General features: G+C 41.8%; 1 protein-coding gene across 3 annotated transcripts; it reads left to right on the top strand.

The window, feature by feature from the left end:
• On the top strand, positions 1 to 22,169 carry LOC135646092 (CMP-sialic acid transporter 4-like). Of its 3 annotated transcripts, none has more exons than XM_065165236.1 (16): positions 1 to 419; positions 662 to 922; positions 1,300 to 1,416; positions 3,085 to 3,141; positions 4,798 to 4,875; positions 15,427 to 15,471; positions 16,001 to 16,060; positions 16,339 to 16,461; positions 17,076 to 17,153; positions 17,315 to 17,384; positions 20,292 to 20,399; positions 20,509 to 20,642; positions 20,715 to 20,791; positions 21,217 to 21,265; positions 21,343 to 21,395; positions 21,956 to 22,169. In XM_065165236.1, the coding sequence occupies exons 2-15, from the start codon at positions 752 to 754 to the stop codon at positions 21,391 to 21,393; spliced, it is 1,218 nt and encodes a 405-aa protein (XP_065021308.1). In that variant the 5' UTR covers positions 1 to 419; positions 662 to 751; the 3' UTR covers positions 21,394 to 21,395; positions 21,956 to 22,169. The 3 variants fall into 3 exon arrangements, with proteins under 3 accessions (XP_065021308.1, XP_065021309.1, XP_065021310.1); XM_065165237.1 differs by having other exon boundaries at positions 11 to 419; positions 716 to 922; XM_065165238.1 differs by lacking the exons at positions 4,798 to 4,875; positions 15,427 to 15,471 and having other exon boundaries at positions 281 to 419.
• Positions 22,170 to 26,872: the final 4,703 nt, after the last annotated feature.

The raw sequence follows: 26,872 nt of genomic DNA, 5'->3' as shown, positions 1-26,872 counted from the left end.
AACTCCCTACCTACTACGCGGGCCCGTTTCCCGATCCGATACCCGCACATTGATTGGGAAGAGTACCCTGTCGGGCGGGCCCCGCTAACTGGTGTGTCTACGGGGGTGTCGTTTTGTCTTGTGCCGCTAAAGGTCGTGGAATGGAATCGAAACACTCCTCCCCGCTTCTTCCCCCGTTCGCCCCCTCTCGCCTTCCTCGTCATCCCCTTCGCCCTTCTTCCTCTCTCCCCGCGTACCTTGGATCTGGATCTCCAGAACCCTACCGACATCGGGATCCCGTCAAGAAGGCATCCGACCTTGCGATCCCGCCGGAATCTGAAGGCGGTGTGTGTCGGATCTTGCTCCGGGTCGGCCTCCATCGAGTAGATCTGGTATCGGGATCTTTGATTCCGGAAGGAATGTGACTGATGCTGAGATAGGTGAGTCTAGATCTGGCTTCTTGGTTTGATTTTTCTTGGGCGTCAAAACGAATAGCCGATGAGATCCACCATTCGATTCTGTTTGGTCCTCTGTGTCCCTTTAATATAACCAGTTTCGATCGAATATAAAGGTCACTTTTCGAATTGGTATTCTTTTGTTTTGTTGAGTTTGTACAACTTGTGGAATTCATTAGTGTTTCCATAATGTTCAATGATGTTATCATGTGCTCTCATGACATCAGGTTTGCTGCTGTTGTTGTCACGACAACATCTTTAATCTGTGGAATTACTTGTAGTGGCCAAGTATTGTTTGGACAAGATTGATCTTTGAGATGCTTCAGAACGGGATGATAGAATGCAGCGTCTGTCACTCCAAATTGGTCTCACCAAGTCCAAGATCTGTATCAAGGGCATACGATAAGCATAGGACTCGTGTTTCATCCAAAACTTGTCCTCTCAACTTTCTTCTTGTTGTGGGTGATTGCATCTTGGTCGGTCTCCAGGTAATTTACATGGATTTGTCTTTGTAATCTTCAGATTCATTTTACTTTTGGATATACTCTAGCAGTATGCTCTCATTTTATTCCTCGTATTGCATTAAAAGACACAAACAACACTTTGATTGTGGTTTATCTATCACCATTTTGCCATTGGCACTATATATGAATTACAGCACTGTGCCTTCTGCAAGATATGTAAATTGCCAACGAATCATGAGCATGATACAAAATTGCTAATGCTCGTATTGCATATGCTAGCTTGCGTCAGTTAATATTGCACTTTACTATTGCTTCTGGTTTGGTGCATTGAACACATTATGATTGGCACTACATAGATCTGTTTCACAAAATGCTTGACTAGATATTTTTATCCCTTGCAGCCTATACTAGTTTATATGTCCAAGGTGGATGGGAAGTTCAAGTTTAGTCCCATCAGTGTGAACTTTTTGACAGAGGTTGCAAAAGTTCTCTTTGCTGTCATTATGTTATTGTTCCAGGTTTGTCTTGTAAACTCATTTCTTATTATAATTTAGTTATCAGGGAACTTTGGATCAATGGATCTTGTGAATCCCCCATTTTATACTCTTACCAGTTCGAGGGGAATTTAGGAGGGTTAGTCCCTCGTTGCATGATCTCATTCCGCAACTAACATGCAGGGGTTTTATTAGCCAACTAGCCTTTAATAATTAAATATTACCTAAGTTTCCTAGTTTAAGAAGGATGTTCAATGTCAAGTCTAACAGCTGGTCATAACATCTGCAAAATCTAAAATTTGAGCATTCTGGATTTTCAGAACTGCTATGCCAAGGGCTTGGATGATTTTGATGATGGATATCTCTACTATTTTATCATGATCCTTAGGACAAGGACTATGGATCTGTAGCTTCATCATCCTTGAATGTGACTAGGACTGTGCACCGACCATAATAGGACTATTTTTTCTTTGTTAATCCTTACAGTCAACCTCTTTTTGAAGAAGTTGGCTTTCTCTCCACATGCATATCACATGCACAGTCTAGTTTTGGATATTTCCAAGTGCTTGAATGATTATGATAATGGAATAAAAGGAAGGATGTGCACTGTGATTTAAATCTAGATTCATTGGTATGCTAATAACCATTTAACAAGTTTTGTTGGCTTATACTTTAATTTTCACTTGTTCTTATATATAAAATGGAAGACTTAAACTTCATTTAGAAACCTTGAAGAGTCCAGTTAGAACATATATGAAAAAAATTTGACCAGCTTCAAATCAGTTAATTTACTTAAAAGGACCATCTTTGGCTCCTACGTTGTCTCTTATTTGGTAATAATATTTGCCATCTGGTTCCCTTTGACCTCGTTTAATGAATCCCATGTTACTTCCGAATTTGACTTAAGTACTAGCAGCAGATGTACCTAGTCATTTACCAAAAATAATAATTAAGGCCTACATTTTTTTCTGCATTCAATATCCCTAAAGGTACTGTAATAATCTCTTCTTACAGTGGAAGCCAAAAGAAAGTCATAACCCACACGTGATTCTTGTAGAACCAAGTGACATAGGTCTTTACTGGAGCTGCTTTTTCATTATATTGAGTTGTGTTCAAGATATCAAATGTCCGATCTTAACTACTAGGTATGGTAATTTACAATTAAATGCAGTTTACAAAGGTAGCAACCCTAATGTCTTTTGGAGTTCACAACTCTGCTATTAAGGGGGAGCTTAGAGGTTTAAGTATTGGGGGCTAAACAGACTTGAAATCATCAAATGTATCCACAGCTTCACAGAAGCATGTCAAATGTGTAGTCGACTCAGTTGGAAAAACAAAGAAAGCAAGGTTTTTCCAGGGGCTGGTCCCTTTGTCCTTATCTTATATCATGTAAGAAGTTGCATATTATAAACATTGGTTGTTATAAATTTATTTTTTTCTTTCATCTTCTGAAGTTTGATTTTTTGGTTTCTTGCTGCTAGTCATAGTGAATACGGAATTCCTTACTTCAAATGCTTTTAACATGCTCTCTTTCTGCTATAATGTTTTGTTTTGATGAAGTAAGATATACTCTACCATAATCATAGTTTTTAGATATTTGACATAAACATGCAGTAGGGTTTTGCTCTTCTCTGTTGTTGCACCTCATCTGTCAGGATGGTTTGTCATGTGTTTTCAATTGTAACTTGACAGGCTAGACACCAGAAGGTTGGAGAGAAGCCTCTTCTATCAGTTTCCACATTTGTACAGGTAAAATATATCTGCATACCCAAAATTGATGACATGGTCATCAAATCTGTCTCTTGAACTCTTCTTGTGGTCATTTCTTTAGTTGAACATTCCTAAATTTGTGGCATTGTCTCGATATTCATTGTTTAGCAGTTAGTTATGATAGTGGATAAATTTTTTTCCCTTCATTGCTTTCCTATCTGATGATTTTTAGAGACAAGAATCCTTTGCTTATGTAGCATTCTAGTAGTATCGAACTTTAAAATTAACTGCCCTAGAACAGCAGAACTAAAGAATTCTATAGTGTAACACAGCTCAATAATTTTGAAATTATTCTGGGGTGTTTAGGTCTGTAACATATTCAAAACTGTATTTGAATTTATATCATTTAGCAAAGCATTTCTTGATCAATAGTATTTGTCAGGTGGACAGGAGTGCTCTAGAATCTAGTAAAGATTTACTTGGGGATTAAAAGAACTTGTGGATTGCACATAACCTAGAAGAAACCACATCTTCGAGTGCTGTTATTATTCGACCCTACTCTTAATTTGTACAGGAGAATTGTTTATTTATTAGGTCAAGAAAAGATTTTACCTGGTCCTATCTAGGACAACATTTTAGGTTTGACAAAAGATGTTTCCTTTCTGTGTACATCATGTTCAACATTAATGAGTCTAAATTTGAGTGCGTGCACACTGGCGATCTTTTGCACTCATCAATATCTTTCCTCGCCTTTTCTTGTCCTTATGCTTTCTTTCTACCATTACAAAACGCATTCATGTCTAACCATTTAATTATATGTGAATGCAATATGAGCCCTTAATTCTTGAGGTAGACTACTGCAAAGGTATTCTGGATTGCATGTAGCCCCCAGATACTATTACAGAAATGCCTTTGAATGGAATAGGTCCACATGGTGGGGTGAGTAAGAATCAGGATGTTTTTTTGTTAACCTATTTGTGTATGGAGGGGTGAAAAATTGGAGATGGGTATAAGCTGAGAAAATATTAAATACGTTTAACATTTTCTGATATATCAATTGTGTTTGTAAATTGGCTAATAAGATAAACTTAGAATCACAAAGTTGCATTGATCTTTCCACAAGTTTTTACATAGCATATCTGTTGCCTCAATTGTGAATTGGCTGCTTTTTGTTTTAATGTTTTTTGGTTTGAGTATCAAAAGTTATAAATGGAGACGATGTTTATGGAAGAATGGAAATCTAGTGATAAGTCTACATTAACCTTTTTTTTTTTTCATATTAATGAAACTTATATGCTTACAATTAAACTGTATGTAAAAAAAATTTATCTGCAATGTAAATACTTTGTTCTCTCTCTTGGTTTTAGTACTATGAGTATGAAAAGTGGGGAAGGTTAAGTGACTTCTTTCTTGCTTCAACTTTGTGTTTAGGTTGTTTATAATCAAGGAATGTGGTTCAGTTCTTCTGTTTCTCTTTAATTGAAATTTCCAGTTTTGCTGAGAGTATCTGAGAAGATAGATGTCTTGTCCTGGAAGATGCAAACTCAAGATAGTTTCCTATCCATTCTTGCTTTATGATCTATTGTTCTCTTTTTTTAATTTGTTTTCCCTTTGTGATCATTGTCAAATACTTGTCTTTCTGCATTATGTGTTCATGCTATGATCTGATTTAGATGTTATACCAACATTTTACAGGCAGCTCGGAATAATGTCCTTCTTGCTGTTCCTGCACTTCTATATGCAATCAACAACTACCTAAAGTTTATCATGCAGGTATATATCTATCATCAGATATCCTGATAAAGTTACACCCCATTGTCACGGCGTTAGCTGAAATTGTCTAAGGCGTGAGGCACCCTTGCGGCCAAGACGTGAACTTAGCTTGCGTTGCCTATGTCGCGCTTCGCCCTTGCGATATTGCTCCGCAAAGATCAGCCCACTTGTAACCTTTCGCAGGTCCCAAAGGACCTGTAAAAGAGAAAGTTGATTAGTTCGAAAGAACGAGCAACGGACAAGTCCCGAAGTCTCGCGAAAAGGGGAAGCTTTACAAGCAATTCAGCGAGCACCTTGCGTGCACAAGAGAAAAGAGGGAGAGGGGGAAAACAAGGGCTTTAGAAGGTTGAACGAACAGCTGCAAGCCCACAAACAACTGCTCACCGAGTCCCAGGCGCGACAACAAGTTCCCGTCAAGGCAACGTGCAAACTTGTGAATGAGTGTTCAACGCCCGGTATTATACCGAAGCCCCATCCAGCCGTGTGCCACCCGGGGGGTTCAAAGGGGCTGAGATGGCTGACGTTTTGGTGAGCGGAGGCAGATTCCAGAAATTAGCCCGCGACACGCGAAAACGGAGCTGTTTTGGGCTGTTTTGGGGTTGTTTTGCTCGGTTCGGTGAGCGGTCGCTTTGTAACGCTGTAGCTGGTTCGAGCTTACATTTTTACAAGCAAAATGACCCAAAACCAAGAGAAAACATGCTGTCAAGCAGCTGTACATGTAGGTGTGAGCGACGAACGGTTCGTTGAACAGAGTTGTTGCGAGTGCGCGACGACCGTTCGTGACATTCTCCCCCACTTAAACTGTCGACGCCCTCGTCGACGCTTGTTGGTAGTTGGTAATGATTTCTTCTTCATGTCGCAGGGCGTCTTCAGGCTCCCAACTGGCTTCAGTTCGGGGAAGTTTTCGCCACTTCACCAAGTACTCTGTCTGCTCAGCTCCGTTGGGTAGCTTTATCTTGCGGTCCGCCAGAATGGTTTTAACTCGCTTCTCGTAGGAGGCTGTGATGGGAGGTAGCCGAGTTGGAACACTTCGGGAAGCATCTTGCGGATCCGAGTGGTAGGCTTTTAGGTTGCTGGCGTGAAGAACGTTGTGAATTTTGAACCATGTCGGTAGCTGTAACTTATAAGAGACGTTGCCTACCCTGCTGATAATTGGGAAGGGCCCTTCATACTTGCGCACCAATCCTTTGTGGACTTTGTTCCTAAAGAATTGGAGTGATGCCGGTTGGAGCTTTACCAACACCAAATCGTCAACTTTGAACTCTTGCGGTCGCCTTCCCAAGTCTGCCCACTTCTTCATCCTTTTTGTTGCCTTCTCCAAGTAAGCCCGCACAATATCTGCATTTCGATGCCACTCCTTTGCGAAATGGTAGGCTGACGGACTACTCCCAGTATACCCAATGGCCATGGTGTGCGGAGTCGACGGTTGTTGTCCAATTATGATCTCGAAGGGGCTCTTGTTGGATGCAGAGCTCCGCTGCAAGTTGTAGGAGAATTGAGCAATGCCCAACAGCTTCACCCAATCTCGTTGGTTGGCACTCACGTAGTGCCGAAGATATTGCTCCAGGAGCGAGTTTATCCTTTCAGTCTGGCTATTCGTCTCGGGGTGGAGGCTTGTAAAGAAGTATAACTTCGACCCCAACAATTTGAATAGCTCGGTTCAGAATCGTCCCAGGAACCGAGCATCTCGATCACTAATGATATTGTGTGGGATTCCTTAATACTTCACCACATCCTTCATCATCAGCTTGGCCGCCTCCTCTGCTGAACAGTGTAGGGGAGCAGCAATGAAAGTTGCATACTTTGAAAACCGATCGACCACCACGAGTATCGATCCGAGTCTCCCTACAAGTGGCAAGCTTGATATGAAGTCCAAGGAAATGCTCTCCCACGGCCTTTCTGGTACGGGCAACAACTCCAAAAGTCCCACCGACTTCTGCTGCTCCACCTTGTCTTGTTAGCAAGTAAGGCATGTTCGAACATATTCTTCCACATTAGTCCCCATCTTCGGCCAGTAGAAGGCCCTCTCCACGAGAGCCAATGTTCTGTGAATGCTTGGGTGTCCAGCCCAAAGGGAATCGTGACACTCTTTTAAGAGTTCACGCTTCAAATTGTCCATTCGGGGAACATAAACCCTATTCCCTTTTGTGTAAACGAGTCCCTCCTAGACCCAAAATCGTCGTACCTTGCCTTCTTTGATGAGCTGCATCAGGATAATTGCCTGGGGGTCACTATACAGTCCATCCCTGATTCGGGAAAGGAAGTTGGAGTGCAACTGACTTGCTTGGCCTCTGCCCTCCAGTTGTACGGCATTCACGCGTTCCACTTTCCGACTCAGCGCATCGGCCACGACATTCGCCTTCCCGGGCTTGTACTCCATTGCCATATCAAATTCAGCCAAGAAGTCCTGCCATCGCGCCTGCTTTGGGGAGAGCTTCTTTTGAGATTGGAAGTAGCTCAGAGCGATGTTGTCCGTCCTCAGCACAAATCGCGATCCGAGGAGATAGTGTCGCCAAACTCGTAGACAGTGGATCACCGTTGTCATCTCCTTCTCATGTACTGGATATCGCCGCTCGGTCTCGTTGAGTTTGTGGCTCTCGTAGGCCACCGGATGACCCTCCTGCATGAGTACTCCTCCAATAGCGAAGTCCGAAGCATCTGTATGGACTTCAAAAGGCTCCCCATAGTCTGGCAATTTGAGCACTGGTTCTTCCATAACAGCAGCCTTCAGATCTTAGAATGCTATTTCACATTTATCAGACCACTTCTAAGGCTGCTCTTTCTTCAGTAACTCCGTCAGTGGAGTTGCACGCTTCGAGTACCCCACTATGAAGCGTCGATAGTAGTTGACGAAACCAAGGAAGTATCTCAACTCTGGCACCTTCTTTGGAGTTCGCCATTCCGCAACCGCTTTTACCTTCGACTTATCCATCCGAACAAAGTGTTCTCCCTGAGAACCTTGAAAATTGTTCGAAGGTGTTTGACGTGCTCCTTGAGCGTTTGACTGTAGACGACGATATTGTCCAAGTAGACGACCACAAACTTATCCAAATACTTCTTGAATAGCTGGTTCATGAGAGTGCAGAACGTGGCCGGAGCATTGGTTAAGCCGAAAGGCATCACCAAAAATTCAAACGCTCCATACCTGGTTACACAGGTAGTCTTCGCTTCGTCGCCTTCAGCAATGCGCACTTGCCAATACCCCGACCGAAGGTCGAGCTTCGAGAAATACTTAGCTTTGCCCAACTGGTCGAACAAGTCCGCGATGAGCGGGATGGGATACTTGTTCTTCACTGTCACTTTGTTAAGGGCTCGGTAGTTGACGCATAATTGGAGGCTCCCATCTTGTTTCTTCTGGAAGAGAATTGGAGCTCCGAAAGGTGCTTTAGAGTTGCGGATGAGACCACCGCTTAGCAATTCACCTAACTGCTTTCTGAGTTCCGCCAACTCTGGCGGGGACATGCTGTTCCAGACTTAGCTGGTTTTGCCTAAGTCGTGCGGCACCCTTGTGTGTTCGTCCGCAAAGGTCAGCCTCCCCGAAGTCTCCCATTGTCCCTTAGGACCAACAAAAGGGAGAACGGGCTAAAGAGAACGTCTCAATCGGGATCCACAAGCAAACATCTCCGAAAACACTCCATAGACAATGCAAATTACAAACAGACTTTACAAGCTCCGAACAGTGGCACAACAAAGGGTAAAATGGTCCATTACAGACCGAGAATCTCTCGCACGTGTCCACATGGCACAACCTTTATTTGCAAGCCTAAAGAGGCCACCAACCCAACTAAAATGGGACTATTAAGCCTTCAGCCGCCCCTCTACATGCTGTACAAGGCATGAATATGCCAAAAGACACGGACATACATAAGCATTACATCAAACACCTTGTTTAAAAGTTTGTCCGTGACATTCTCCCCCACTTATTCCTTCGACGTCCTCGTTGAAGCCTTTGTCGACACTGCAACTCCTCGCCTTTGCTGAGTCTTCAATCTTCTGCTCCGGGTACAATGCGCCTCTTAGCTCCTTGCTGCTCTCCGCTGCTGTTTTTGAGTAGTCGAACCTTTGATCCGCCATGCTGCTTCAACTCACCAATGACTTTGACTCTGGTGTGGGGTTGGCTGAGTTGTGTTGATCCTTGTTGATTCCTGCGGATCCCCGAGATGAAGGAAAAGACCATCTTTACTGCGCCAGTCTCTCAAATGCCTCATGCTGCTTGAACTGGGTGGATGCTTGTTGGAGCTTTAACAAGCATCGTCTCGCAAACTTCTTAAGTTTTGGGTCCTTCCTCCACAACATTTGCTCATTGACTCTTCTTTCACTTAGTTGTCACATCCAAGTAGGTTCGCATCACTTCCGCTTTCGATTGACATTTCGTTGGGAAATGAAGCGGACAATCTACTCTCAGTAGCACTGATCACCATTGGTGAGGATTTGACAACTATTGTCTTTCATTATCTTCGAAGGGTCTTTGAACTTGTGCAGAGCTCCTCTGCTAGATAGATAAGAGAATTGGGGTACTCGGTTTCGCCCATTCTCTTAAGAGTTGAGAAGGCAAAGGTTACTTGACTTCGCCCGCCTCCTCGAGGTTGTACTCTATGCATCGAGCTGGTTACTAGCCTTCGCCTGCTCTTTGCTCACACTTCTGAAGCACTTGAAGTGTTTGCACTCCTTGCGTTGAGTTAGTTACTGTGATTCACCTTCTCAATGCCATTGAACTTCTGGAATGCAGGAAGTTTTCACCCAAACTTGGAGTAATTCTCTCATAGGTTTGGTCGCCTCTGGGATTGTACCGTCTTCTCCATCAACCCTGCTGCCTACTCCACTGAGTAGCAAAGGTACAGCACCGCGTACTGCCTGCTTCGTTCCTTGGTTATGCACTCTTGCATGACTCGAAGTCCTTCACTTTCGGCTATCTTGATGAGAAGCTCATTGACACCGGTCTTACGAAGTTCCTCGGCCTTTGCCCTTCAGCCTTATCTCGGTACTTGGAGATTGCCTCTACATGCTCCACCTCCTTGGCCCCTTTCACGACCAAGCGCTCTCCCTCCATGAGAGCAAGGGATCAATGACCTTCACGGAAGTCCCGCCTCTGCGGTACCATGGCGCTGCCATGCCCATGGCGCTGCCATGCCCATGGCACTACTATCCGTCGCCTCGCATCTACATCCCTTTTCTTCACAATCAGTAGATATGCCTCCGTGACACTCCTCCGAGTCCACCTCCATTCTAACTGATTGCTTGATTTTGGGTAGCTAATGTAATATCCTATTAGTCCCACATCGGAAGTGGGGAATGTGTATGATTAGCTTATAAGGGTCTGATGAGTGTACTACGTTAACTCCCGCTTAAGCATTTTGGTCCGCCGTCGAGGACCAAAATGGAGTTATTGGCCAGTTAGCTCATCAGACTCGGTTCGTGACATTTGGTATCAGAGCCGACCTAGCATTTGGGCAGGGTGAGAGGGCTCGAGTAGGAAAGGGCTACCCGTGGATGGAGTCGAGAACTCATCACGGCGTGGAGCCACCACTGAGTTAAACCTCACATGCACTATGCTAGGGTTCGATCTGGGTTATGTCGGGCCTTGACGAGGACGTCAAGCTAATTGAGTTGGGGATAATGTAATATCCCATTAGTCCCACATCGGAAGTGGGGAATGTGTATGATTAGCTTATAAGGGTCTGATGAGTGTACTGCGTTAACTCCCGCTTAAGCATTTTGGTCCGCCGTTGAGGACCAAAATGGAGTTATTGGCCAGTTAGCTCATCAGACTCGGGTCGTGACATTTGGTATCAGAGCCGACCTAGCATTTGGGCAGGGTGAGAGGGCTCGAGTAGGAAAGGGCTACCTGTGGATGGAGTCGAGAACTCATCACGGCGTGGAGCCACCATTGAGTTAAACCTCACATGCACTATGCTAGGGTTCGATCTGGGTTATGTCGGGCCTTGACGAGGACGTCAAGCTCAAACTCAGCCATCCCAACCTTTGTGCGCTCCACATTCTTCCAAGCTTGCCTGTTCTCGTGGTGCCTCTTGCACGAAGGGTTGACCATTCATCTGAATGCTAATCTCAGATGCCCGCTCCTCTGAGCGACTCCTTTTCCCTACATCTCCATGCCCGTTTTCCCCCAAACGGTCGCGCGTATGCTGACTGCCCTCAACGCAGCCCCGCTAGGTCCCCCACGTTTACATGCTAAGTGTTTCTATGAGTGCTTGTCCCGCTCTGATACCATCTGTCACGGACTTAGCTGGTTTTGCCTAAGTCGTGCGGCACTCTTGCGTGTTCGTCCGCAAAGGTCAGCCTCCCCGAAGCCTCCCATTGTCCCTTAGGACCAACAAAAGAGAGAACGGGTTAGAGAGAACGCCTCAATCGGGATCCACAAGCAAACATCTCCGAAAAACACTTCATAGACAATGCAAATTACAAACAAACTTTATAAGCTCTGAACAGTGGCACAACAAAGGGTAAAATGGTCCATTACAGATCGAGAATCTCTCGCATGTGTCCACATGGCACAACCTTTATTTACAAGCCTAAAGAGGCCACCAACCCAACTAAAATGGGACTATTAAGCCTTCGGCTGCCCCTCTACATGCTGTACAAGGCATGAACATGCCAAAAGACACAGACATACATAAGCATTACATCAAACATCCTGTTTCGAAGTTTGTCCGTGACACCATGGCGCCGAGTTTCGGTCGCCTTGGGATGGCCACGAACATTCCATCGTCCGCATACAAGCCCATGTATGAGTACCAAATTCTTCGAGTTAGCAATTCCCCTCACCTCTGTGAGCTTTGCATAACTCTTTTGGTCGTTGAGCAACTCATTCCACCTTGGATGGTCTCATCCTTTACCAAGCGCCTCTCTTGCCTTGAGCACCATTAAGTATGGTTGTCAACGTTGAGCCGTAGCTCAAACTCAACCATCTCAACCTTTGTGCGCTCCACATTCATCCAAGCTTGCCTGTTCTCGTGGTGCCTCTTGCGCGAAGGGTTGGCTATTCCTCTGAATGCCAATCTCAGATGCCCGCTCCTCTGAGCGACTGCTTTTCCCTACATCTCCATGCCCGTTTTCCCCCAAACGGTCGCACGTGTGCTAACTGCCTCAACGTAGCCCCGCTAGGTCCCCCACGTTTGCATGCTAAGTGTTTCTATGAGTGCTTGTCCCGCTCTGATACCATCTGTCCCGGACTTAGCTGGTTTTGCCTAAGTCGTGCGGCACCCTTGCGTGTCCGTCCGCAAAGGTCAGCCTCTCCGAAGTCTCCCATTGTCCCTTAGGACCAACAAAAGGGAGAACGGGCTAGAGAGAACGCCTCAATCGGGATCCACAAGTAAACATCTCCGAAAACACTCCATAGACAATGCAAATTACAAACAGACTTTACAAGCTCTGAACAGTGGCACAACAAAGGGTAAAATGGTCTATTACAGACCGAGAATCTCTCGCACGTGTCCACATGACACAACCTTTATTTACAAGCCTAAAGAGGCCACCAACCCAACTAAAATGAGACTATTAAGCCTTCGGTCGCCCCTCTACATGCTGTACAAGGCATGAACATGCCAAAAGACACGAACATACATAAGCATTACATCAAACACCTTGTTTAAAAGTTTGTCCGTGACAATGCGGTAGGGTGGTCTCGCTGGAGGCTTCACTCCTGGCTCCAGCTCGATGCTGCGATCCACGCCTTTGCGTGGTGGAAGAGTCTTCGGCAACTCGGGTGGCATAACGTCTTTGAACTCTTTCAGGACGTTCGCCACCACAGCAGGTTCTTGAATGGCCTTCTCGTTGAGTGGCTCTAGCTTCATAGCAGCCACGAATGTCAATCCGCCTTTTCGCACCCCTTTCTTCAGTTGTAATGCCGATATGTGTTGGGGCTCCTTGGTTCCTCTCCGAGAGACGGGAACCACGCAGGGGTCATCGCCTCCCATCATACATAGGGAGTTCAAGAATGGCATTAGCACCAACTTCGCCGCGTGCATAAACTCCATTCCAAGAATCACTTGGAAGTCATCTAGTGGCACGGCCATCATGTTGGTGTTCCCGCTCCATGTCCCGATTTTGATGGGAACACCCTTCGCCAACCCGGAGATTTGCCTGGCCTCCGAGTTCACCGCCTTCATTCGGCTTGGACTCTTCTCCAAGATCAACCCAAGTCGCTGTGCTTCTCGATCGGCTATGAAGTTGTGGGTAGCGCCCGTGTCCACCATTGCACGGGTCGTTTGGCCATTTAGCTTGATGTCTACATACATCAGCTCACTACTTCCTGCTTTTTGTAGCTTTGTCTTGATGTTCTCCCCCACTTGACCCCGCATGGCGTTCAACAAACGCATTGTTCCCATTCGGGGTCCTTGCGACTCCTCGTCGTCGTTGCTGGATTCAGAACTGCTCGAACTAAGAGAAACAGCTTTGCTCTTGTCCGATCGGGGGGTGGTGGATGGAAGCCGTCAAAGCATTGAGTGCCTGTTTTTGTGGGCACTCCCTCACCATGTGCGGTCCTCCGCACAAGAAACATCCTCCAGGTTTCGAGGTCTTGCCTTTCGGGTTTGGCCCTTTGTGGGAACTCTTCTTCTTTTGTTCGCCCCCGAGCTCCTTCCCTCGAGAATGTTTTGGAGGGCGATTTCCTGAAGATTGTTTCCTTCTCCCTGGGTCTTCGGAGGAAACAAAGTCGGTGAGCCTTTCTGCAGCAGCAATTGCCTCGACCACATCGGTAACATTCCTTCGATTTAGCTCCTGTTGAGCCCATGACTTCAAACCATCGAGGAAGCTGAACAACTTGTCCTTCTCGGACATGTCCTGTATGTCCAGCATTAGTGTAGAAAATTATTTTACATAGTCTCAGATGGTGGTACTTTGGCGGAGTTGTCTCAACTTCCTTCTTGCGACGAACTCTGTGTTCTCCGGTAGGAACTGAGTTCTCAACTCCCGCTTCAAGTCCTCCTATGTGTCGACTCGACACCGACCTTGTTTGATCTCCTCCCAACGGGTTCGCCACCAAAGTTTTGTATCTCCGTTCAGATACATTGTTGCTATAGAAACTTTGGTATCTTCAGAATCGGGCCTCGTAGCTCGGAAGTATTGTTCCATGTCGAACATAAAGTTCTCGAGCTCTTTGGCATCTCTTGCCCCTCCATATCCATGAGGCTCGGGTGCCCTCAAATTTTGTGGCGGTGCAACGTGGGTGTTGCTTCCTCCCGCATTTAGTGTTCTTGTGAGCATGACCACCTTTGAAGTGAGTTCCGCCACAACATCCTGTAAGTGTTGCACGGAGTCTTTGGTGTCATCAGACAGTCGGTCGACTAGGGCCTCGACCTTGTCAATCCTGGACTCCGCTTCCTCTTGCGAGCTCTCTACCCCAACAAGCCTTTGTTGGCCATGGTAGAGTTCCTCTATGCTCGCTTCAAGAACATCCAGGTGGGTTTTCGCCGTTGTGAGTCTCTCCTTGTGACTCTTTTTCCCAGTTAGCGCTCCAGATTGCGTTTCCTCCGCTCGCGGAGAGTAGCCAACTTCTCGCTCATCATGTTTGCTGCTGCGCTCCTCTTGAGCGGCTCCAACAACATGAGAGCGAGTGTGCACATGCAGCCCACCTGCGACTGCTTGGGGCAAGGGTCCGGCTTGCCCCGTCTTGCTTGATTCGCCACGATGCTTTGCCATGGCGAAGTTGCGAAGTTCGTTCGCTGCTCGCTCGAAGTGCTTGCCCGCTTTGATACCACAATGTCACGGCCTTAGCTGAAATTGCCTAAGGCGTGAGGCACCCTTGCGGCCAAGACGCGAACTTAGCTTGCGTTGCCTAAGTCGCGCTTCGCCCTTGCGATATTGCTCCGCAAAGATCAGCCCACTTGTAACCTCTCGCAGGTCCCGAAGGGCCTGTAAAAGAGAAAGTTGATTAGTTCGAAAGAACGAGTAACGGACAAGTCCCGAAGTCTCATGAAAAGGGGAAGCTTTACAAGCAATTCAGCGAGCACCTTGCGTGCACAAGAGAAAAGAGGGAGAGGGAGAAAACAAGGGCTTTAGAAGGTTGAACGAACAGCTGCAAGCCCACAAACAGCTGCTCACCGAGTCCCGGGCGCGACAACAAGTTCCCGTCAAGGCAACGTGCGAACTTGCGAATGAGTGTTCAACGCCCGGTACTATACCGAAGCCCCATCCAGCCCTGTGTCACCCGGGGGGTTCAAAGGGGCTGAGATGGCTGACGTTTTGGTGAGCGGAGGCAGATTCCAGAAATCAGCCCGCGGCACGCGAAAACGGAGCTGTTTTGGGCTGTTTTGAGGCTGTTTTGCTCGATTCGGTGAGCGGTTGCTTTGTAACGCTACAGCTGGTTCAAACTTACATTTTTATAAGCAAAATGACCCAAAACCAAGAGAAAACATGCTGTCAAGCAGCTGTACATGCAGGTGTGAGCGACGAATGGTTCGTTGAACGGAGTTGTTGCGAGTGCGCGACGACCGTTCGTGACACCATGTCTGTGTTTCTTTGCTTTAGCTGTTGAGAGGTTGGACCATTAATATGCTTATGATTGTCTATTCATCAAATTTTCTCTCATTGCAGTTATACTTCAATCCTGCAACAGTAAAAATGTTGAGCAACCTGAAGGTAATGCTTTTTATATAAAGATTGGGTTGATTTCGATGTTGTTTCTTTGCTGGAATGATAAATGCTCATGGAGTTTTGTTTAGAGGTTCTTTTTTCCTGTTATGATGATTATACTATGATTTTCTAATTGATAAACAGATTTTGGTTGGTGAAACCAACATAAATATGCTTTATCAATGACAAAATAGCCTTCTTTTGGCTGGCAAATGGAGTCAGCAGACATGAATATATTATGCATGGCTCTTTAGTGTTTGTTGACTACATTATAAAGAAGAATATATGGCTATATCTGGCTTTCCTAGCTGGTTTTTGTCAAGAAAAGACAGTTGTGGACAGCCCATAAAAGCCTTGCTTATTCTCTTGATATCCGTCCTATTCTAGATTCTTTGAAGATATATTTTTTTTATGCTTTGATGATATACCATGTCCTCTTTTATTCTATGCTTGGCTTGTTCTCACAAGATGCTGAGAAATGAATTTATATTGAAAGAAAATCACTGATATTGTGGTGCAATTTACACACTTGAAGGTTCTGGTGATTGCAGTCCTTTTAAAGATTATAATGCGAAGGCGATTTTCCATAATTCAAGTAAGTTTGGGCCCTCGAATGATTTGCCGTTCATGTGCATGAATGCATTATGTACTATTATACTTTAATGGATGAGAATTAGAAATGCCTACAATTTTTAATGGGTTTTAAATGTGAAATTTGATATGCTAATACAGTAAGTGCTTGATATGAGATGATCTGGTGGGGCCTAACTGCAAGTCATATAGATTGCTGATCCTTATTATTCTTGATTCTGGTGATAATATTTTTATATTGACCTTTAAGTTCTTCACTTATTCTTTTTTGTTGATGAGCAGTGGGAGGCTCTTGCACTTTTGTTGATTGGGATAAGTGTAAATCAGCTCCGGTCATTGCCTGAGGGTTCCACAGCGCTGGGTCTACCTGTTACAATGATTGCTTATGTGTATACACTAGTTTTTGTAAGTTTGATCATCTATACTTATATTCTTAATTGTTGTTGTTGCTTTTAGTTTTTGCATTGAATACTTTTTTATTGTTTCCTCTAATTAGATGGCCATTTTTTTGGGAAAATTATCTAATTAACTTGTTAAGTTATTCTGTTGGATCTTACTCCAAATCTTCTGTTATCACTAAAATGCTTTTGTTAGGTGAACATCCTTATCTTTAAAATTTTAAAATGTATATAAGTTGGTAACTTATTTATCCGCAGGAATATTGAAGTTTTGATGTAAACTTTTGAGTACATGATAAATTCCAGACTTTATCCAGTGTGGAATTTTAGTTTTAGTGTATCATACTATTCTCTTTTAGGATAGGCTATCAAGTGTTAGATGGTTGACAAATGCACGAAGATTATCAATATTCTTGTGCTACCTTCTTTTCTATAGTCCACCTAGAAGTTATTTTTTCTTTCTTTTCTTGAAACAAGGTGTTGAATGAACACTTGGTTTATATACGTATATCGGACAAGTAGCTAGCTAAGTGATGCCTCGGATGTATGAAGATTTCTATTTGTATAGTTTACACTATATAGTTCTGTCTTAAATGCTCACATGGTATTTTAACATTGCAGGTTACTGTTCCATCAATGGCCTCCGTCTACAATGAATATGCTTTAAAAAGCCAGTTTGAGACAAGTATCTACCTTCAGGTGACTCTTTATAATTGAATGTGGTTTTGCCAATCTCACTATTAATAATGAATAGCTTAATAAGTCTCTGTACTTGTTTTCTCCCTATCTGCCAATTTATCTTCGATAATTATGTGCTTTTATAAAGGCCATATTTGTTTAACATTTAACTTTTTTTGCAGAACTTATTTTTGTATGGTTATGGTGCAATATTTAACTTTTTGGGCATTATAGGAACTGTCATTATTAAAGGTGTGTATTTTTGACTCTTGTTTAATATGTAATGCTGAACATTTATGCTATACATAGTTGATATGCTAATTCTGACCAGTTTACATAATTTGAGCTGATCTACCTGTGATGATCCTATTTTGGTTGTTACTGCACTAATATAGTCTTATGATTTCTGATATTGAAATAAAATCACTTTACAGGTCATATCCGATACCATTTACCAATTTCAAGCAAGAATGAATCTTTTTAATCAGTGTTTTCAAAAGGTGCTTGAGCGAGATGAGGCCTGAGTGCCTGGCAAAACCGTCGGGTGAGGTGTTTCGATGAAGCGCCGACCAGGCACTCACTTGAGCCTAGGTGTCAGGCGCCTCGGGTGAGTGCTCAAGTGAAGATGGGTCTGGATTCATGCTTGGTTCTTGCCTTGCTCGAGCGCCTTATAAAACCTTAATGTGAGGTGTTTCAATGAAGCGTCGCCTAGGCGCTTGCTTGTGCCCAAGCACCAGGCGCCTTGGGGGAGCGCCTGAGTGAAGATAGGTTCAAGTTTGTGCCCTGGTTCAATTGAACCAACTAACCTGCCCTAACACAACCCCTCCCTCCACCCTGCCCAACCCAGTTTGTCTTCGAAGTGAAACCCTACGTTCGTCGCCATTGCCTTCGTCCGTAGTTCCATCCGTCGTCATCTTCATCCGCAGCTTCCTCCATCATTATCGCCTTCATCCACAGCTTCCTTTGTCATCGCCACCTTCATCCATAGCTTCCTCCACTGTTGCCTTCGTCTGCATCATCCTCTTTCGGCTCTGCCTTGATTCGCAGCTTCCTCCATTGTTGCCACGTTTGTTCGCAACTTCCTCCGCCAATGCCACCTTCATCCACAGTTTCCTCCGCTGCCATCGCCCTCTTGCGTAGCTTCATTCGCCACCCTCTCCTTCCCCTGCCTTCCTGCATAGGTGTTGGTTACGCTCTTCTTAATCTATTCTTTCTCATCTCGATTAACTTGTTGTACCATATTAAGGTGGTGCACTATTACTTTGTTAGGAGTTAGAACTGTTTAGCACCATATTGGAAACACTGTTTAGTACAGGTCTCCATCAGTAGAACCTTGTTTAGCATAGGTTTTAATCGTAATATATATATTTTAAATTATAATATTCTGGAGTGTCTCACTTCGCTTTGGTGGGCGCCTAGCGCCTCAGGTGTTTTGGGACCTTGGCATCTAGCGCTTTTAAAAGTATTGTTTTCCATAAGTATTGACAACTTTAATGGTGGATTTACTAGGAATATAAAATCAATATCTACAACATGTTTTGTGTCAAGGTTTTCTTAGTTTTAATATCAAATATATTTAGATCATTTGGTTTTAGTCATTACTAGGCTTACATAGAACATGTTAAAACTCTGAATAACCAAGGGGTCACGGTCGCAGAAATTTAAAAAAGAAAAAAAATCTGAAGGAGAACAAATTGTTAATGTTACTACTTAGTAGATCAACCACTGAAGAAATTAAATGTGGATTTTAGATTTGCTTGAGTTCCTTTAGCTTCTTTACATGATAATGCTAAAGCAAAAGGGGAGTTTATGCATATGGACAAATATTAAAAAGAATCAAAAGAGACCAAAAAAGGGAAAGATGAGAAATCGTTGATTTTTTTCTTTATTTGTTTTCTTTTAGACAGTGCTCAAGGGATATGCATTTTTTTTTCTTTTTGCAAATGATAACTGGTGAGGGCAATGATGAAAATATTTATCAGTTAGGCTAACTCACATCTTCATAGTTTCTATTAAATTAAAAATTAGCATGATAATCAACTACACCACCACATCTATATGATAAGTGCAGTTTTAGTGGCACTTTTGATTCATAAGCAGTAGTGAGAAAATTCATTGGTAACCTTCACCAAAAATTGTTCCTTACATCGTTCATAGAATCGATATATGATGATCAAGATGTCAAAAGAAACTGATATAAAAGTTGTATTAATTCTTAGTTTTGTATACTTGAGCCATAAAATATTTTAAACAGCTGTTCTTCTGTAAAAAGCTGCAATTCTTTGTTTTTCTTTTATCTGAACCATGAATAAAATATTATTATCTACAAAATCAAGGCTCAATTTTTGGGTATTTGATGTTTGATACTAGAGTTCTTAATTTGGCCCATCTCATAAACTGAGATCCACCCTCCCATACTTTCGTTGTCTTTGGTCTTGAACCTCTAATACCCTACAGCGAATGCATCTCTTCCTGGCATATTTGTGATGCTTATGCCTAAAAGTTTCCTAAAGCGGGGAAAATTTGCAGTGCATGGTGTATTAGCCGAACTAGTTTAATTCTAAATATGCCAGCACAGAGAAGGGTCTTTACCATAACAAGTGCCAACACTTCTCTATCTCCATAAGCATGACACCTTTTGTTGGGAGTTGTACTAAAAATCTTGATTTGCTCTGTCCAAATGGCCTTAGTTGTTGACATACAGAAAATTCAAATAAATGCTCTGAAGATGACTATGTTGACTTCGATTTTTGTATTTTGATTTGTTAGCTATTATTAATTATGCTTCTAGTTCAGAATACCCGACATGCAGATTTGTGTCTGTTAGATGCATATATATTTTTTTGTGTAACTAGTTCTCCTAATTCAGTGACGGGCATAGAGGTTATCATCTTTTATATGCATGTGCTTATTTTGTTAGTCGTGCATACAATTGCACATAAATCATATCATAAAGTTTTGTCTGGTGATTTCATGTTATGTCATTTCACCTAATGGTTTGTTTTGTCTGGATTTGCAAAGGATTTGTGGTGCACATTTGTAAAATTGTTTGGAAAAATGTATATGGTTTGAGTTCTATTAATACTGTACGTTGTTTATGATGCCTTTTACTAGATATTTTGATTATTCTTTTGTTTCACATTTTAAAAACTTTGATAGGACCTAGTAGCTTCAATATCCTTGAAGGCCACTCAAAGGCTACAATGTTTCTGATATGCAACAATGCAGCACAGGGCATACTTTCGTCCTTCTTTTTCAAATATGCTGGTAAATTGGAATGTTTGCTATGTCTTTAATTTTGTTGCTTACCCAGTGCTAGACACCTTTACTTCTGTGCTGTTTTAGTCTTAATTATTCACATGAATGATGCTTGTAGACACAATCTTGAAGAAGTATTCATCTACCGTTGCCACAATTTTTACTGGCATAGCATCTGCTGCATTATTTGGTCATGCATTGACCATGAACTTTATCTTGGGGATTTCCATAGTCTTTATATCTATGCACCAGGTATTTGCTGAACATATCTTAAATTATTTAAGCCTTTCATTTCCTCGACAACTCTGACACTTTTTCAATCAGTTCTTCTCGCCCATGGCCAAAGTCAAGGATGAGACACCAGTTGGGAAATTGGAAGTGATGGAAGCTCAACATACCAGGTGCACCCTTTTGTTTATTTTGATTCTTTTGGTGAACTATTTTCTTCTTAACAACAGTACCACTTAATAGGGATTTTATTCACCACTTATTCTTTTTAGTAATTTGGTTGTTATATAGTTATGTTTTTGTTAAGAATGCCCTGTTCAGAAATGATCTTTGTGATGTAATTTGACCCACTTGCTAAAGGTGAGGGTTTGAAGCTTCATTTGATAAATTTTTTGAAGGTGCTAACTTAGCTTGATAAAACTTTGAAGATTAAAAAAATAAATCCCATCCTCATCACTTATCATGTGAAAAAAAAAAACACTACCCAGAAAGTTATTTTGGACATTGAATGTACATCTTTGGATGTTACTGTTTTGTGTTTACAAAATGATTTATTCATTTTAAGTTCATTTCAGAATACGGTTGCCTCTGTTTTCAGGTCAAAGGAAACTTCTTTCGTAAACATGGCTGCTGGTGCTGCTGAAGATGTAAACAATTGTCTATACAATAAGTTGTTAGTTACTGAATTAATATATTCTTACACATCACAGTTGCTTTCTTTCAGGTCAGCCACCGCACTGGTCATGATGAGAGACAACCGCTTTTGCCCATTTGATGGTATGTCCAAGGCTTCACTCTGACTCTTGCAAACATTTTAATTTAGTGCTTTATCTAACCACTGAGATGCTTTCTATCGAATCTCTTACATTTCTGTTAGTCTCTTAGAGATTTTTACTCATTCTTCCAGGATCCAATTTTTTTATTAAATTGATCTTTTCAGGAAATCTGGTCTTTTGGTATTTAGGCATGTTTTTATGCATGGCCAGTATGTGCAGCCATGTAATAGCTACTTCTGGAAGTCTTTGGGGATATATGTTGGTGGGTAGGAGCCGAGACTTGTTATAGGCGTTTAGTATGTGTGTTATATAATACTTGAATGGAACAAGCAAAATATATCTGCTTCTGGATAGATAATGTTCTAGTGAACCACATGGTCATCGGCACACTTACGTTCTATTCCTCTTTTCACATCCCTGTGAGGTGTTACTGATTACTGTTGCTATGCTCACAGCAACTTGCATTTATATTTTGCAACCATCATCAAGTTGATACCTACATGAAACTATGAACCAATCAAAGTTGCAGCATCCTTACTTTGCAATGGATCTCTGCTACAGGTATACTATGGAGTGATCCTTTTTATTGACCTACGGATGAGCCACCAGCTAGTTATAATAATTCTCAGCAAAGCATAAACAAGATAGAGAATAGTTCTTCTCTTTTTGGTCTGTATCGGGCAAGCTTGTTTCTTGTGGTCTTCTTATAGGCAAGATGATGAACAAATGAAGCAAGAGCAGCTTGAGCATTCAGAGGATGATGAGATGAAGAAAATTGAACAGGTGAAATCCCAACATCAGCTTGTCGGTGTAAGATCCAAGAAATAGACTTCCCTAGCAACCAATTTACATAAATTTTGTCTCTCATCTTGTGGTATTATATCACTAGGAATATATATATATATATATATATATATATATATATATATATATATATATATATATATATATATATATATATATATATATATATATATATATATATATATATATATTCTCAGCTCTTTTGTGTAAAATTTGGATGCATGTTTCCCTATTCTTTTAATCGATTTGTTATTCCTTTTTGTATGGATACCTATGTTTTCTGCTATTGTTCACATTTATTTTATTTTCTTATGGCATTGGTGGACCGGCAAAATCTTCAATGTGATTGAAAAGCTAGAGCCACTATGAATGACAAGTTTGTGTTTGTTGCTCAATGAGAAGTTTGGTTCTATAGAATTATCACACATGAATTCTGCCTTTGTTGTTGTTCACAACCAAGTTTCATACTCTTGGTAAAGGTTGACTGAGATAAATAAATGAACTATTGGGGAAATAAATAACTGTGCTATGCATAAACATGTTATGCACATTATGTTTATCCTAATTTCTCATGTAAGGATAGAAATAGAAATAAAAATAAAATTAAGTATGATTTTTGCTATATTATGCTCAATATGCTGGAAAATGCCAAATTCTTAACCCTAAGCATGAGTTTGCATAATGTAAGCATCACATTATTAATAAAACGAGTCATTGTTTAGTGATTTAATTAATCATGCCATTTAATTATCGTGTAAAATACCTGTAATCATGCCATTTGGTATAAATTTAACGATATCAATCATGTGTTACACAAGTGGTTTTCGGATCTTTTATTTTAAAAAATTTGGATCTTTTATTTTAAAAAATTCGGATCTTTTATTTTAAAAAATATAGTATATAAGCCATTCTCATCGAGTCTGAGTTAACAAACGTTAGAATTTATTTATGTGACATGTTCACTGATAATAAACTATTAATATAATGATATGTATAATTTAAGTTTTTTTAAAAAACTTGTTATACGCATACGACGTCATACGCATCTAGCCTCTCTCGCGTTGACGACGAGCTTAGGAGCTTTTGAATGTTACTCGCCAGCTCCAAGGTGTATGCCACCATGTCACATACTATGATGCTTGTTAGGAAAAGAGTCGACACTAAGAGGGGGGGTGAATTATTGCAGCGGTAAAAACGTCGGTTCTGAAAATTCTTTCGTATGATAAAAATCGATTTTGGAAACTTAACTTGAAACACGTGTTCGTAAATGTATTGAAGGCGGTAAGCAAGTAAAATGGTTTATAGTAAAGTAAATGGCAACAATAGAAATACAAACCAGAGAACACGCCAATTTTATAGTGGTTCGGTCATCGTGACCTACATCCACTCCGTCGATTCCTCTTCCGTCAAGGCCACCGGCATCCACTATCGGTCTTCTTTCAATAGGTGAAGACCAACCACTTTTTACACCCCTCTTTTTTTTTTCACATGTTTAGGAGACAACCTTTACAAGCACACACACTCCTCTCTAAATAGAATTCTAAGTTTAAGTTAGAGGAGGGATTTCTCAAGTGATTTCTGCGACGTTTTCTCAATTTAAAACTCTCATCGCTTCTCTAGTTTAACTAGAGATGAAATGAGTATTTATAGGCTTCAAGTTGATTCAAACTTGGAGCCTAAAAACATCTCATCCCGGGTCTCCTAGGTACAGGCGGTACCACCGCTAGTGTTAATCTGACACTAACACTGCGCTGGGTGGTACCACCGCCTCTGCTATGACGGTGCCATTTCTTGGGTCACTGTTTGAGCCTTTCATTGGGCCCAACACAATCCTTACATGGGCCAAATTGGCCCCTAATTGGGTTGGCCCAAATCCAATCCAAATTATGTGCTAACTACCAAATCTAAGACATTTACTAAGCTAAACAAGTCCTATGAGTCAAGTTTTCTTCTGACGATCTCTCGGCAATGTTCCAGCGGACTCCCGACAAGCTCCTAGACTTCACGACGATCTATTTGGCGAGTTCCGACGAGCTTCTTTGGCAAGCTCCGAGACTTCTCGGCTGGTTTTTGTAGAACTTATGACGAACATCCGGACTTCCGACGAACTCTCGAACTCCTAACGAAATCACGTTCTTGACTCCGGGACTCCATTTTGCTTTATGCCTTGCTATCGTAGTTAATCCTGCACATGTACAAAACACACTTCGATCTAGACAATTAATACTAAGCATGAATCATTTTGTTCGGCATGTCATTGGTCCATCGATGCTTCGTCCGATTCGTCGGCGCATCGTCCTCTCTTGTGGCCTATTGCCCAATCGGCCAGTTGACTCCGCAACTCCAATATCCTTGGCGCAATATCCGCTCTTCTTGGCCCAATATTCGAATCCATAGCCCGAAGCCTTCTATCGATACGTCGATCGATCCTCCGGCTCGACGTCCAATCTTCTGACATGTTCCATCAGCCCAACATGATTCTTCCTGCTTTAATTATCTCATCCTGATCGAAGCATCCCGCGTCACTAAAAACGTAGATCAAATCATAAATACTTATCAATTGGTTTCATCATCAAAATACGAGATTCAACAGTGCTGCTTACCACCATGAACAGTACCCACTCTGATCCCAACGAGTACCATCATACATTGTAAGCCACCTCCCCCGTGAAACACGACATCGCAAAGACGAAAAGCAAATGAAATGAGTGGTTGAGCAGGTCCATGTAGCACTCCCACACCTTCTTGCTCTCCTTAATCAGCTTGTCGAGAAAAAGGAAGCAGCGGAGGCCGTAACGCTAGACGAAGGCAGAGAGGCAAAGGTAGGAGAGGTTGGAGGCGAATGTAAGGGAGAGTTGAACCACCACGTCATAAGCATGGAGGGTGAGGGCGCGAGAGAGGACAAAGTGGGAGGCAATGGGGACAAAGACGCCCAAGAGGAGGAAGAGGAACTAGGAGACTACTGCGTGCCTAGTGTTGGACTGATCGACGCACATCCACCTGAGGCAAGACGGGAAGCTCCAAAGCTCGTCGTGCGTATAACGCCTTGCTAAGCAGTAGTGGCTTGGTGCTGCTGATGGTGGTCGCTTCTACGACGACGTCTCTTCCCACCGTTGATGGAGGTATAAGTTTTTCTCTTACAACTTAAATTACATGTGTCATTATATTAATGGTTTATCGTGAGTCAACATGCCACGTAAGCATACTCTAACGTCTGTTGATTCAAACTTGATGAGAAGAGCTTATATGCTACGTTTTTGAAAATGTAAAAGTTATTTTAGACATGAGTAGACCATAAGGGCCTAAGAGGTTCATGACTAAAACCATAAGGGCTAAAATAAATATTAACCTTAAATTATATGTGTTATTATATTAATAATTTATTATGAGTCAGCATGCCACGTAAGTAAACTCTAACATCTATTAACTCAGACTTGATAAGAGGGATTTATATGTTATATTTTCTAAAATATAGAGATTATTTTAAACACGAGTAAATGATAAGGGTTTAAGAGGCTTATGATGAAAACCATATATTTAAAATGAACCTTAACTCAATTAAAATTCATAAAAGAAATAACAAATTATATCAATTGAATATATATATATATATATATATATATATATATATATATATATATATATATATATATATATATATATATAATCTTAAAAGATATAGTAAAATAAAGGTGTGGATCTGGATCCAAAATCCTAACCATACTTCCACACTAGCCATGTGACCTTGGATGATGACTAGATTTTAATTGCATTATTCGGTCAATTAGTCCGCCACGTAGAAAAGTCGTCCAACTTTTACAATTATATTAATATAAAATTGTACAAAAAATTTACGCTAATCATATATATTTTTTAAAAAGAAATATCTGACTCTTTTTGTAACTCCGCACACGACATCTTCTAGGAAACAAGAAATCACTCTTTTTTACACATGCACACAATGTCTTAATCATCAGCGTATTTCTTAGGAGACAAATAGTCATCTCAAACTTGCACAAGTTGTAAGCGTTTACTATGTAGGATTCAAATCCTAGGAGAAATAAACACTCTCAACATAAGAAAGGGTAAAAGAAGGAACAACAGTCTTAGAACACAAGCAAAGTTTTTGTCTTCAGATTTGGGGCACTGGTAATCTTGGACAAATTAAACTAGGAACTTGGAATGGAAGCTGTCCATTTGGGCCATGACAGCCACTTGCCAGGTTAAACCTTTTTCACTGCCATCTTTCAAGAACTAGCATCTGCTAATATTATTATAAATCAATGGCATTTGACTTCTTGGGGGCACATATTTCTGGTTCTCCTTCAATTTTATGACACTGGAGATTGAAACAGGAAAGGATGCATTAAAGGCCAAGTTGTGACTTCTGGTGCTCAGCCTTTGACTTTGTAAAATTGAACAGTACCTTAGAATAAACTAGCAAAAGAAATGCAATAGAAGGTCTCCTAACCCTGGTTTCCCCATATCAATCCTTTGGAAGAGTGGACATAACATATTTTCCCCTTCAAATTGTAATTATATATATATATGTGTGTATATATTATATCTCCAAGTACACTAATATTTTATATATATCAATCATGTCAGCATCTGTCTTGCAAACTCAACTTAGCAACTATTGATCATGGTTATCATCAAATTTAAATAATAGCA

Source organism: Musa acuminata, chromosome BXJ3-8 (genome assembly GCF_036884655.1).
Source record: "Musa acuminata AAA Group cultivar baxijiao chromosome BXJ3-8, Cavendish_Baxijiao_AAA, whole genome shotgun sequence".
Lineage (NCBI taxonomy): Eukaryota > Viridiplantae > Streptophyta > Magnoliopsida > Zingiberales > Musaceae > Musa > Musa acuminata.
This window is presented reverse-complemented; position numbering and strand designations above follow the sequence as displayed.

What these genes read in the sequence shown, in the direction of transcription:
- LOC135646092 (XM_065165236.1), top strand. Translation starts at nt 752, where the DNA reads ATGCTTCAGAACGGGATGATAGAATGCAGCGTCTGTCACTCCAAATTG. An exon ending in GGCGATTTTCCATAATTCAA is followed by an intron (nt 16,061 to 16,338) that starts GTAAGTTTGGGC and finishes GTTGATGAGCAG; the next exon opens with TGGGAGGCTCTTGCACTTTT. An exon ending in ATGTGTATACACTAGTTTTT is followed by an intron (nt 16,462 to 17,075) that starts GTAAGTTTGATC and finishes TTAACATTGCAG; the next exon opens with GTTACTGTTCCATCAATGGC.